At 52.0% G+C, this 13,868-nt stretch overlaps 1 protein-coding gene across 1 annotated transcript; it reads right to left on the bottom strand.

Annotated features, from left to right (window-relative positions):
• Window positions 1-25: 25 nt before the first annotated feature.
• Window positions 26-11,693, bottom strand: LOC133250646 (intercellular adhesion molecule 1). Its single transcript, XM_061422097.1, has 7 exons — window positions 10,666-11,693; window positions 8,409-8,669; window positions 3,063-3,371; window positions 2,414-2,695; window positions 2,079-2,333; window positions 1,700-1,948; window positions 26-1,617 (listed from the first exon to the last, which is right to left on the bottom strand). The coding sequence occupies exons 1-7, from the start codon at window positions 10,898-10,900 to the stop codon at window positions 1,433-1,435; spliced, it is 1,776 nt and encodes a 591-aa protein (XP_061278081.1). The 5' UTR covers window positions 10,901-11,693; the 3' UTR covers window positions 26-1,432.
• Between the last annotated feature and the right edge of the window lie 2,175 nt (window positions 11,694-13,868).

The raw sequence follows: 13,868 nt of genomic DNA, 5'->3' as shown, positions 1-13,868 counted from the left end.
CTTAACAAATGGACTCTCGACGCCATTCCAAACCAAACGTCATGTTTTTTTCTGGAGAGGGATTTTTTATTTTCACTAAAGTCTTCAAAGGCCCTAATAAGCCTCACATTTGGATTAGAGCCTGAGGGCTGGGCCTTGAACTCCCAGCCTTTTCTTGGAGCAGGAAATGGGAAAACTGGTAGAAAGAGTTCCAGCTGGACATGACACCTCCCCTCAACTCACACAAGGCTGGGAGGATGAAACAGCTTTATTAGCACTGGGGAGAGGCTTCCCACGCTGTGGGGGGCTACTCCCAGGCCTCTCCTTCCCACTGCCTGCAGGACCCTCATCCCTGCAGGAATTTGGAACTGTGTGGTCCCACTGAGATGGAAACAGGAAGGGCAAGGCAGGGGCACACAGGGGTTGGGCAGAGTTTCATGTGACCCTGTGGTGTAGCTATGAAGGAGTGAGCACCACATTTAGGCCTGCCACCAAGTGTCAGAATCCCATGGACAGAGGAGCCTGGGAGGCTACAGTCCATGGGTCACAAGAGTTGGACACATCTCAGTGACTAAACAACCAAGTGTCATTGTGAGCATTAGCAGAGATGCATATGGGTGGATAGGTGTCTTAACAGAGGTCAGCGCTAATTCTGGGGTATAAGGGCTCAGTGGGTCATCTCTGGGCATGTCACCAGCAATACCCTATCATCATTACTAATCCCTTTCTGGGAGAAAGCAGCTTGGCCAATGGAGTGGGAAATCCTAGCCCCACTTAATCTTTTTGCCAGGCACTCTTGTGCAGTGCATAGCCCTAATAGTTGTACCTGACGACCCTGAATGAGATTCGACTGAGAGCTCCCTGAGGGCTGGAATCAGTGTTCTTGTTTACAAATTCTAGCCCCCATAGAAGGCACTCAATAAATAGCTAGTAGAAAAACCAGTGAATAAATATGTCATCATCAAGATCTGGGAACAGTCTGTGGACAGTAATGCCGGAGCTGGTTTCTGTTCAGGAAGTGTGGGGATTTGTGTTTCAATGCTGCGTGTGTCTGAGCAGGGCTACATCTCTCTTCAGACTGTAGGGCCTCAGCACACACAGCAGGAGGTGAGTTTCAATGTTTCCCATTTGAGTGTCCCCATGCTGGAGGTAAGGGTCTCCATCACACAGCCTCCGGCCAGGTCAGACTTTGACATCCCTCAGAGTCATGCCCTGAGTCTTGGCCCCTTTTTTTGTCTTAGTCCTGTGGCTCCAGGTCAGGTGTGAGGCCTGGGGGTCATAACTGTGCAGAGGCCATGACCCCACATGCTATTTGTCCTGACTGAGTCCTCTATTTGGTCCTCTGGCATCCAGGGAAGGTGGGTGTAGCTTAACGGCATGTGTCCACCATTGGTTGATGCAGCCCCATTTGTCATGGCTTGGGGAGCTGAAGAAGTCCTATCCTGGGGTGGGCTCAGGGCGGCGTGGATTGTGCATTCAGTTTCAAGGCAGCCTCTTCTTGGGCCTTCCGGGCCTTCTGTAGCTCGTATTTCTGGATCTTCCGCTGGTAGTTATAGACATAACCGGCGGTGCCCAGAGCACCCAAGATGAGGGTCACAGCTACTACCGGAATGACAATGTCCAGGATATTCTGGCCGTCTGTGGGGAGGACACAAGGCAGCAGTGAGTGTTGAGCTGGCCACATTGCCCCTGCCCTGCCCATTCCAGAACTCGAACTCACGGAGCACGTTCAGGACCACTTCACGGGTGACTCTGCCATGAGCGCTGGTGGCCCGACACAGGTAGGTGCCCGCCACCTCCCGCCTAACGGGCCTCAGGTCCCCGATGGGCAGCGAAGCCCCGTCCCCTTTCCGGCTACAGTTCAGCTTGGGGATTGGGTTCCCCTGAGCCTCGCACTTCAGGGTCTGTTCCGAGCCTTCCTGCCACGTCCAGTTTCCCGGGCAATCCCGCTGGTCTAGTCGGGGGCCGTCTGAAGAAACACAACAAGATTAGGGAGGGGGTCGGTAGGGGTGATGGTAGGCCTTGGAGGGCAGGAGCTCTTAGGGTCTTGGTGGTTGGGGCTTGGAACTTAGGGGTCATTGTCCAGCGGCCTCACTCACACAGGACATGGAGCTCCCGGGTCTGGTGTTTGTGGACCACCTGCCCAGCTATCTCCAGGGCAGCAGAGCAGGAGAAGTTGCTCCTGTGGTCGCTGGCACTGGCGTTCAGCTTCAATTGGGCCCTCGGACCCGGCGGCACAGCTGAGGTTCCATTCAGCTTCACCACAGCTCCATCACGGGTCACACATTCCACAGTCACAGTAGTCCATTCTGAGACCTCAGGCGGACTCAGGGTCAGGGTGGGAAGCGGGAAGCCTGGAAGTGAGACACACAGTGAGCCCCATCCCTGGCATTAGCCCCAGCCCCTTGGAAGGCTCACTTGGGTTTCTACTTACTATAGACAGTCACGTTCTCTTGCGTCCTCCGGCTGTTCTCTCCCAGACTCACTGAACACTTCAAGGAATGGGTGCCCTCCTCATTTTCCTCCATCCAGGCCTTGGCCAAGACAGAGTCACCATCGTACGTGATATTGGATTCCAGTTTCTGGTCCCCCAGCACCAGGTAGACCTTAGCGTCTGAGGCTGGGAACAGTCCATCCAGCGTGCAATTCACCGGCCACCGTGAGCCTACTTCCACAATCGGGGGGACCTCAAGGTGAGGGTCGATCGATGGCAGGACTGGCGAGACAGAGCCGGTGTAAACAGGGGGCAGACAGACATCCTGAAGCCCTCTCCCTGGCCATTTCCATCCCCCGGCCTGGAACGCCCTCTTCCAGGGAAACTGGCTAGGTCACTCTTGTCTCAGGACACACCTACCGCTTGCCCTGGGTCACAGCCTTTCCAGATCATCCTTCAGTGCAGGCACCCAGCCCAGAACATTCCACCCCAGTGGCCAAGAAGATGCTCTTCCCAGAAGCCTTTGCAATCAAGGTTGCCACTTTCTCAGCAGCCCCATGGCCAGGGGCCTCTGCTTCCCAGGGACCCCGCATCCCAAGCAAGAAATCCCCCTCAGTGCATCTTCTCTGCTGGCTCCCCAGTGCCTCACCATAGGTCTGGAGCTTCCTGGGGGCCGAGGTGTTCTGGAAGAGTTCCAGCCCTTGTGACCGCAGGTCCAGTTCCCAGCGGCAAGAGAAATTGGTGCCATGGTCTTCTCTTCTTGGCTGCACTGTGAACATGACCTTGGCGGGCTCCCCCTTTCCCACGGGCTGCCGGCCCAGCTCCTCCTCCCCTCGGAGCAGCACCACGGAGAGGTGGGCCCGGGGGGCCCCGCCAGACACCAGGCAGCTCAGGTTGAGTTCTTCACCCACAGGCTGCCAGAGGGGCAGGGGAGCCAGCTCCACATGCTCCGGGAACCCTGCAGGGGAAAGGGGTGTTGTGTGAACAGGACAGGCTGGCTGCCTGCCCACAGCGGGTGTGTTGGGGCCCTGGACACACCTGCTCCAGGAACCTCACCACTTTTTCCCCACAACACTCCCCAAACCACCTAAGCCAGATGGGAATGTTAAGAGCTTCAGGATAACCTGGTGAGATGTCCCCAAGTGGTTGTGAAGGAGGCAAAACAACTCTTTATTCATTGCAGCATCTGAGAGTCACAAGTGGGAAAGGAACTTAAAGGCTATTGCCAGGAGTCCCAGCAAATAAATACAGTACATTTAAGCTGCCCAGTCTCTAGACTTTGCTATAAAAAAACAAAACAAAACAAAACTTCTGTTCTTCCTTCTCTCTTTGGCCATATTTTTCTGCATAGCATCTCTCACCTCTGAGGTACAAAATCATCGACTGAGTTCATTTGTTTTCTATTATTCCTGCCATGGAATGTCAGTTCAGGAGGGCAGGAATCTTTTTTTTGTTCCCTGTTGTACTGTTGGCACACGGGAGGTGCTCTGTGTTTGTAGAAAGAATGAGGTTGGAGTACCCACACCTATTTGAGGCCTTTCGGAAGCCTACTTTTGAAGGTTCCCAAATAAACTGTCTGATCCCCTGAAATGTCAAAAATGTAAGAACAACCCACAGATGCTCAAAAAAAAAATACCCCCAAGTATCCCCTGAAACCAGTATCTGTGGGCAGGGTATTCACAGGCCAGGGTCTCCATTCTGCATGAGGTAAGAATTCCAAGCCTGGATCTTCCTGCCAGTGGAAATTGCCAGCATTAGCTGTGGCTTAGCATTGAGAGCCCCCTGCTCCACCCTAGACTCCCCAAGGAGAGGTCTTGAGGCTTCCCACTCCTAGTCCCTTCTCAAGTGGCCCTGAAATGTCACTTAAACAGCAGTGATGTTGGGAGTTGGTTTTGGGACATGAGTTCACCTTCTCCCCAGATTGCCAACCCCCTGAACAAAGCAAACTTTCCTTTTCCAACCAAAAAAAGAAAAAGCAGAGATCTTAACATGTTAGGAGCCTAGAGTTGATTCCTAGCTTTTCTGCTTCTTTGCTATGGGTTATGGGGGAGTGACTTTGCCACTGAACAGTCCCAGCCCTTGTGGCTATAGAAACCAAGCCTCAGTTTTCTAAGCTGTAAGCTGGGACTAATGAAGGTAGGAGTAATATTATTTTTTTTAGGACTATTATTAATCCACTTCAGAAATTGAGAGAGTGACTGTAAATGGGCATGAGGTTAATTTTAAGGTGAGGGATATGACAGATACATTCTTAAAGTAGATTGTGGTTGTACACTTCTATAAATACACCAAAGTTCATTGCATTGTACATTAAAAGCTGTTAAAAAAGAGGGGGTGAGAAAACCCCCAGACATTCAACTCTTACTTCTGACCATCTGTTGCAAACCCTTGTTTGCAGAGCTGAAGGCCTCCTCAGACCACAGTCCCCAAATGGGACTCACATCTGCAAGCCTAGCTCCTTGCCCTGAAAGCCAGACTGGGGCAAGAGGTCTGTTCCACTGGTATCTCTCCTTGACTCCCCATCTTTAGTGCCAAACTGAGTCCTGATTACTCCACCCTTCAAATGTTTGTCGGCCACTCCCTTCTTGTACGTGTCACTGCCCATGAGATGTGTGACCTGGATTGGGTCCACGGCCAGCTGCTCTCTGGCTTCCTCTAAGTTCAGCCCTCTGCTCTAGATCCCTGGCCTGCTTACACATCCTCCATGGCTCCCTATTTCCCAAAGGAGAAATCTCAGCTTCACAGCCTGGCAGTCGAGGTCCTGCCAGACTCAGCTCCAGTGACACTGATCTTTTGATAGTCAATCCCTCTGGTTTCCCCAATCCCAGGCTGTTTGTTTCTCCACTCCAAACCTTTGCCCAGTCTGCTCCTTCTGACTAGAATGCCTGTCTTTACCAACTCCTACATGTCCTACAAAGCCCAGCTAGGGCTTCCCTCCTGCAGGAATTACAGCTCCTTCTAGAGAAAGCTCAGCCATCCAGAGATGCTCTCTTATCTTTCCACTGGTGGTGGGGCAAGACCAAGCTACAGTGTCTCCTAGGTGACGCCTTGCTACTGGGTACGCCCATCTGTTCCATTTCCCAGAGGTGAAAACTAAGGTAAAGTCTGGAAGCCAAAGAAGGAGAAACGTAGTAGTGCAAGGACTCAAACCTGGCGGGAGGGGCTTTCAGCTCTCAGGCTGAGAGGCAGACAGTTCTGTGAAGACGTTTCTGGGTGGGGGTGTGGTTTCAGAGGCCACTGGGAATGTTTGGGGACTTCCCTCACTTGGCTAGCCGATGCTCAAACATCCTTCAAACCAGAAACAAACCTGATATTTACCCCAAAGCTTCTTTGACACAGGTACTGTGAAGGCAGAATGTCCTTCAGGCCTCACTGCATCATTAAATCCTTCCAAGGAGGTTTCAAGTGAAAATCAATCAGGAGCCATGGGTTTCCCCCTCGCTCCCCCACACTGGGGTCACCCAGTTAGTGAGGACCCTACTGGGACTAGGGGTTTCCCAGGTGGCTCAGTGGTAAAGAATCCACCTGCCAATGTAGGAGACAGTGGATGCTTGTTCAAACCCTGGTCAGGAAGATCCCCTAGAGTAGGAAGCAGCAATCATTCCAGTATTCTTGACTACAGAATCCCATGAACAGAGGAGCCTCGCAGGCTACAGTCCATGGGGCCGCAAAGAGTTGGACACGACTGAACACACACACACACACATATGCTGGGACTAGAACCCAAGGCTGTCTAATCCCAAAGCCAGTAGGCCAATCTTCTTTCTTTCCTCCTTTTTTATTTTCTTCTGTTTTAATTTGAAATTCATGTCTCTATTTCTTTACCAACTCAGCTATCAGGGAAGCCCAAATGAATAATATAGTATCCATGGAATTCTCCAAGCCAGAATACTGGAGTGGGTAGCCTTTCCCTTCTCCAGGGGATCTTCCCAACCCAGGGATAGAACCCAGGTCTCCTGCATTGCAGGCGGATCCGTTTTTCCAGTAGTCATGTATGGATGTGAGAACTGTACCATAAAGAAAGCTGAGCACTGAAGAATTGATGCTTTTGAACTGTGGTGTTGGAGAAGACTCTTGACAGTCCCTTGGACTGCAAGGAGATCAAACCAGTCAATCCTAAAGGAAATCAGTCCTGAATATTCACTGAAAGGACTGATGCTGAAGCTGAAACTCCAACACTTTGGCCACCTGATTCAAAGAACTGACTCACTGGAAAAGACCCTGATGCTGGGAAAGATTGAAGGCAGAAGGAGAAGGGGAAGACAGAGGATGAGATGGTTGGATGGCATCACCGACTCAATGGCCATGAGTTTGAGCAAGCTCCGGGAGTTGATGATGGACAGGGAAGCCTGGAGTGCTGTAGTCTACGGGGTTGCAAAGAGTTGGACATGACTGAGAGACTGAACTGAACTGAACTGATTTATTGCTTATATTCATGTTAATTCACTGTCACACGTCAAAATGCCCAAAGGAAACAAAAGGTACACAGAGAAAACTAGACCCCCTGCCCTCTCCCAGAGGCCCCCAGCTTTTCTGCTCACAGCCAGCTATTATTCTCATTTACTGTGTTTCCTCTCAGGGCTCTTTAATGCAGAAACACAGTCTTCCTCACCTAGCCCCTGTGGCTCTCTAACACTGTGATAGGTGTACTACTGATTCTGGACAGGACCTTACTTCTTTTGAACTTGACAGTACCCCTGGCAGTTTCCATCTCATTCTTTTTTAAAAAACATTTTTAATTGTTATACTAAGAAGCAGAAAACCATAAAAAAGTAAATGTGCAGGTTAATATAACTGCTTTAAGGTTAGGACTCTTGTAAATACTACTCAAGATAGAATTTTTTTAGTCACCCCAGAAATCCCCTAAATGCCCCCATCAACCACTAGCACTCTCTCTCTGCTAGAGTGACCACTATCCCACCTAAAAAGATGGAAACAAGCCAAATGGCCATCAACTAATGGGTAGATAAAATGTTCTACATCCATACGATAAAATATTATTTAGCCATAAAAGGCATTAAGTACTAATACATGCTGTAACATGGATAAACCTTGAACAGTTTGATAAGTGAAAGAAGCCAGATACACTGGGCCACACACTCCATGATCCATGTAAAGGAAATGTCCACAATAGGAAAACACAGAGACAGAAAGCAGACTAGTGATTGCTAGGGGTTGGGGAGAGCGGTCTCCTTCTTTTATACGGTTGCATACTATTCCAGATCGAACTGCTTTCTTTCCCCAGTTCCCTACATTCGAGTGGCTTGCAAATTTTTGCGCGTCCTGATCAAGCCACAGTGAATAACCCTGCCCCCTCTCAGTTCCCTCATGGGTAGGACCATCTATAGCCCCAATTCCCAGGAGTGGGCTTCTCTATCAAAGGACCCCCTTGTGTGACATTTTTGAAGACTGCTGCCCCCTGCCCCACTGGAAGTTGTGCTTTTTGCGCCCCTACACTGTCAGCAATGTCCTAGGATTACCTGCTTCTGCACACCCTTGCCAACACAGCTGTTATCAATTCTCTGGATTGTTGCCAATAAGTGAAAAGTGTCATCCCAGGGCTAATTTGAATTCTCATCTTTTTTTTTTTTTTCCCCCTTTGGCCAAGCTGTGAGGCTTGCAGGATGATAGATCTCAGGGATTGAACCTAGTCCAAGGTAGTGAAATCCCGGAATCCTAACCACTGCCGGGAAACCCCCAGCATCTTTTTCTAAAGAGTCAGATCTACAACTTTGTCATCTGTTTTAAGAGGCCTAGAGAGCCAGCATTCTTGAATGTTCTGATTCTCTGACCATACTCCAAAGGCACGCCCAAGGAAGTTCAAGGAAGAGTTCCAGACCAACAATGAGACTTTCCAAAGATAGAACCCCTGCTCTTCAGTGAGACCCTGCCTTCACCCACCAAGTCATAAAGGTTGTTCCAACCTGCTGGGGACTCCCCTGTCCACCTCCCCAGCACAGTCTGCCTAGTCCAGGCCCTGGACCCAGCCACTCACAGTATACGGTGAGGTTCACTGAAGCTATTGTCTGTTCCTGGTGACAGTTTGAGTAGCAAAACAGCTCGATGTCTTCCTGCACATCACGCAGTTGAAAAACCTTCCAGTTGTCCCCACGGCCCACTTCCTCCTTGATTAATACAGTCTCTAGGCCAAATGTTGACTTTTGGTCACAGGAGTTACTGCAGTTCACCGTCAGGGAGTCTCCACGGGGTATGATGGCTTTTGAAGGATGTATTGATATTCCGGCACCTCCAGGCCCTGGAATCAAAAGGGGGGTTGTCAGGCATGACAGCTGGGGCTCATCAATATTACTGCATTCAGCCCGTGCTGGGGACACAGCATTGAACAAGACAAAACTCTGCCTTCAGTGTGGGAGACAGAAAAATTCATGAGTAAACAACATAATTAACAACTGATGCTGACAAGGGTTTTGGCAAAAACAAAATGGGATAAGAGAACAGACAGTGCCTTGGTGACTGGGGAATATGTGAGCCAGAGATTAGGATGAAGAGCGGAAGCAAGCCATTCCAGAGAAAAGGAAAATGACCTCCAGGAATAGCAAGTACAGAGGTTCTGAGGCAGGGTGGCTGGAGCAGAGTAAGGGATAAGTTGGGGGGAAACAGGGTCAAGAGAATCATGCAGGCAGTGTTAAGCCATGCCAGGGATGTGGTCTTCATTCTGAGGAACTTCTGAGCAGACGGGGAGGATTTTAGCAAAAGAGGGGCATGAAGTCAGTGTATGTTTCAATCCCAAGAGGTCAAGGGGAGGGAGCCAGCCCTTCAGGGGTAAAGGGGCTCCAATCAGGCTAGTCCCCACTCCCTTGGACAAGTGGTTTCCCCTCTCTGGGCCTCACTTTCCTCTATCTATAAAGTGGGCAAATACAGTCACCACAACTTCCGCTGACATAAGCAACTCCTAGCACAGGGCAGGTAGGCAGTGGCTGCAGATAAGAAAGAGGTGGTCTGTTCTGATGAGCTCCCTCAGACCACAGCACTTTCAAAGCTGAAAAAATGTCTCTCTGAGCCCATCCATCCTATTCGCCAACCCCCCCCCCAAAAAAAAAAAAAGATTTCTGCCTTCAACTTTAGGTCTACTCCATCTGGGATGGAGGGAAACAGCAGCTCTTTGAATTCTCCAAGGGTGATTCTGGAATCCTTCCCATTTCAGAAGGAAATTTTGAGATCGGAAGGGATGCTGGGCCTTTCCAGGTGGTAAAGAATCCGCCTGCCAGTGCAAGTGATCCAGGTTCGATCCCTGGGTTGGGAAGATCCCCTGGAGGAGAAAATGGCAACCCGCTCCAGTATTCTTGCCCGGAAATCCCATGCACAGAGGAGCCTGGTGAGCCCTACACACGAAGCGAGGTTACTCAGCTAGAAAAGGGTAGACTCCAGATTAGAGTCTGAATTAGAACTCTTCGTTGAGCTGGTAACCATGGTGTGGATTTTTCACACTCCTGCTTTTCAAAGTGGCCAGCATTTGAGGCCAGCTGTCCCGCTTCTCCTGGGCTTCCCCCGTAGCTCAGCAGTAAAGAATCTGCCTGCAATGCAGGAGCCGAAGGAGGCACGGGTTCCAGTGTCCCAACCCAGGAGACTGGGTTGGGAATTCAGTATTCTTGCCTGGAGAATTCCATGGATAGAAGAGCCTGGCAGGCTACAGTCCATGGTGTGGCAAAGAGTTGGACACAACTGAAGGAACTTAGCACGGCACACAGCACAGTTCCCCTTCTCACCTTCCTCCTAGCTGGAGGTGAGGAAGGGCTGCAGGGGCATCCCACTTCTCAACCTCTGCTCCCTGGGCAAGTCAGCCCTGGAATTCCCCTGAGCAGAGTCCTGGACTTCCCCCTAGGGACACGGGGTGAGGAACAGAATGTGCATGGCGGGGTGGGGGAGGGAGGTTCCAGTCTACCTAAAGGTTGGGGCGTGTGTCTACACCGTCAGACCACCTCCTGGGGCCAGGACACAACCACTGCGAGGTGGCCACTGTTAAACGTCTCCATTTTACAGCGGAAAACCTGTAGATCCTCGGGAGGGGCAATCCGCAGTCGGAGAGCACAGGATAGAGCCATGAAGGGTCTGGATGGGAACCCTCGGCTGCTGACTTTCAATCGGTGCCTCTAACCCCAACTTCCCAGAAACACTGACCTAAGTACGAATAGCCTTATTCCCAGCCGGTCGGGAGCCGGTCGTCCCATGGCTTCAGGGCGCACCTCGGATCCCGAAAGCTGACTCGACGGCAGCCCTCACCCCTGACTCACCTGGGAGCAGAGTCCCGAGCAGGGCCAGGAGCGCAAGCTGTGCTGCAGGGGCGGCGCCGAGAGCCATCGCAGGCGGAGGCGGGGCGGACCAGCTGGGGCGGAGGCGCGCGGCTAAGACTGTGGCGCCCAGGGCTTCGCGGGTCCTTTTATACCGCTGGGCTGGCCGAGGGGGGCCAAGGGGGCGGTGCTTCCCGGAAACCTCCTGCTTTCCCCTCCGGAACAAGGGCCCTGGCATTTCCGGATTGAGAGGGTGCCTGGCCGAAGTCGGTTATATCCCCCCTCGGTGGCCGCTCAACACCGGAATTTCCGAATTCAAGTCCTGAGGGCTGCCTGGCGGCAGCAGCCAAAAAAAGGCTCCCGGAGCTAGGGTTCCTGTCCCCGGGCCAGGCTAACCTTGATTTTGCGTTTACACTGCGCTAAGAGCTTTATTGGATCCTGCCAACCACCCTAGACGGTAGGGACTGTTATCGTGTCCCTTCCACGGAGGGGTAGACTGAGGCTTCCAGCTTCGAGGGCATTAGAACTCAAGTCTAACTCCCCAGCACAAGCAGGCCTCTAATCGAGTGGACCGTCCCTCGCTTCGGTGGGGCCCAGGAACCTCCTGGGGCGCTCTCGATCACGGGTGCCCCTGCCCTAAGGGGCAAGTACCCGCCCAGATGACACCGAGATTTCTCGAGAAGCGACCGCAGCAGGCCCAGGCACTTCCAGGCGCCTGTGAACCCTGGAGGGGAAGACTCAAGGCGCATCACATCCGGGGCGCTGCATCCCCCACGGATGGGCGCTTCTACTCCCCTACTCATCGCTTCCCCTTTCGGCCTGGACCTCGGCCACGGGGGCGTCTTTACAGCTTCCAGGAAAAAAAAAAAGGAAGCCTCGTGGTCCTGACGCAGCGAGTTGCTGTTCCCAGGCTCCGCGGGGAAACTGAGGCCAAAGACCTCGACCGGGGCGGGGAGCGGGGGCGCTCGAACCCTTGCCCTCGGCAGGGAAACTGAGGTAGCTCCCAGGCCCGGAATGGGGGAGGAGAGGGGGCGCTCAAACTCCCGCCGTCTGCGCGCAGCTTCTGAAACTCCAACCCCAGGTGCCAGCACTAAATCTGTGCGGGTGTTCGCCCGGGCTTGTTCTATTTGTATTTGTAGGGAGAGGGCGCGGGATGCTGGGAGGTCCGGCGCTGCGCATTTAAGCCGCACGCCATCGCCCCCGGCTTCAGGCCTCGCCTGCGCCGGTCATCCACAAACTCGGCAACCGCCCCTTCAAGGCTAGGGATCCTGGAGTCTCCAAGCGCGGAGCCCCGCCGCCTAAGGCTTCCTGTTGTGGGGCGCGCGCTTTGTCGCCATGGAGACCAGAGAAAGGCCAAGAAGGTCTCGCGGCAGACTGGGAAGGGAGGATCATTCAGGGACGCTCGAGCCCTTCCCCCGGGGAAGGGGCTGCGAGTCACTGCCCAGCCAGAAAAGCTTTCCTCGCTGCTCCCAGATTGTTCCTAAGGAATTTCCACGGGGATCTTTCTTCTTAAGGGTGGAGGGTGCTGAATTCCCGCCCCAAACGGCCTGGGAAAAGGTGCCGAGTGGGGACCGGGGACGTCCCTCGGAAGGTCTGGGAAAATCCTCCGCTGGGGTCACTTTCCGGCGGGTTTTTAGCAAGTTAAGATCATTGTTTATTTTGGCCCCAGCCCCAAGTGTGCGAGCGGAGAGCTCCCCCGCGCGGCCCAAGTTTTACGGAGGTTTCAGTTCAGTCCAGTTCAGTTCAGTCGCTCAGTCGTCCCGATTCTTTGCGACCCCATGAATCGCAGCACGCCAGGCCTCCCTGTCCGTCACCAACTCCCGGAGTTCACTCAAACTCATGTCCATAGAGTCGGTGATGCCATCTATCCATCTCATCTTCTGTCGTCCCCTTCTCCTCCTGCCCCCAATCCCTCCCAACATCAGAGTCTTTTCCAATGAGTCAACTCTTCGCATGAGGTGGCCAAAGTATTGGAGTTTCAGCTTTAGCATCAGTCCTTCCAATGTTTAAAAACCGTAAACCGTGGTTCTTCCTTCTCTAGCTCCACAGTGGCTTAAACAGTGTTGACAGCCTAGAGTGTGGACTCCCTGGTTGCTCAGTGATAAGAAATCCACCTGCCAATGGAGAGGAGACAGATTAGATCTCTGATTTGAAAAGATCCCACATGCCTCGGTGCAACTAACCGCATGCACCGCAACTACTGAGCCTGTGCTCTAGAGCCTGGGAGCCACAACTGAGTCCCCGTCCTACAACTACAGAAGCCCAAGTGTCCTAGAGCCTGTGCTCCACACGGAGAAAAGCCACTTTAAGGAGAAGCCAGTGAACTGCAACTAGAGAGTAGCCCTCATTCTCCACAACTAGAGAAAAGCCCACACAGCAAAGAAGACCCAACACAATGAAAAACAAAAAGAAAATTTAAAGAACCTACTGTGTGCCAGGCATCATTCCAGGTGCTGGGGGCACAGTAATGAACAGAAGAGACCAAAATTCCTGCCATCATGCAGAGATCGTTATTAAAAGTAGGAGCAACAGAAACAAAAATAAAATACATAAAGGGACTCTTCCCTGGTGGGCCACTGGCTAAGATTCCACTGTCCAAAAGCCCCAGCCCAGGTTCCATCCCTGGTCAGGGAACTAGATCCCACGTGGCATCACTAAGAGTTCACATGCCTCAACTAAAGATTCCCCAAGTGGAAGTAGAAGATGGAGGATCACCCAAGCAACAACTAAGACTCAATACAGATAAATAAATGCATAAATGTTTAAAAAATAAAACATATGGAGACGTAGCTTGTGCTTGGTGCTAAGAAAAAAATAAAGTAGGGAAGGGAATAGGAAATGTGAGGGTTCAGAAAACTCTAAATAGAGCATCCTGGGAAAGACTGAGAAGGTGATATTGAACCAGGAATAGAGGGAGGTGAGGAGTGAATCCTGATTATATCAGGGAAGGAATGTACCAGGCAAAGTACACTGGATGTGCAAAGGCCCTGAGGTAGGAATTGACTTAAGGAAAAGCCAGGAGGCTGCTGTTGCTGGAGTGCAGGGAGGGAGGGAATTGGGGGAGAGGCGGGTAGGGAGGGAATGGGTAGAACATGGGCTGGGGAAAACTTTGGCTTTTCCTCTGAGTGAAGTGGGAGCTGTGGAGGGTTCTGAGCAGAGGGGAGACACCCCTGACTCAGGCATTTACAGGTACCCTCCTGAGACAG

The sequence above is a fragment of the Bos javanicus genome, chromosome 7, assembly GCF_032452875.1.
Source record: "Bos javanicus breed banteng chromosome 7, ARS-OSU_banteng_1.0, whole genome shotgun sequence".
NCBI lineage: Eukaryota > Metazoa > Chordata > Mammalia > Artiodactyla > Bovidae > Bos > Bos javanicus.
Note: the sequence above shows the minus strand (reverse complement) of the source record. Positions and strands in the feature narration are given on the sequence as shown.

What these genes read in the sequence shown, in the direction of transcription:
- LOC133250646 (XM_061422097.1), bottom strand. Translation starts at nt 10,900, where the DNA reads ATGCCAGGGCCCTTGTTCCGGAGGGGAAAGCAGGAGGTTTCCGGGAAG. An exon ending in CAGGAAGCTCCAGACCTATG is followed by an intron (nt 2,696 to 3,062) that starts GTGAGGCACTGG and finishes CTGTCTCGCCAG; the next exon opens with TCCTGCCATCGATCGACCCT. An exon ending in CCGGGAGCTCCATGTCCTGT is followed by an intron (nt 1,949 to 2,078) that starts GTGAGTGAGGCC and finishes GTGTTTCTTCAG; the next exon opens with ACGGCCCCCGACTAGACCAG.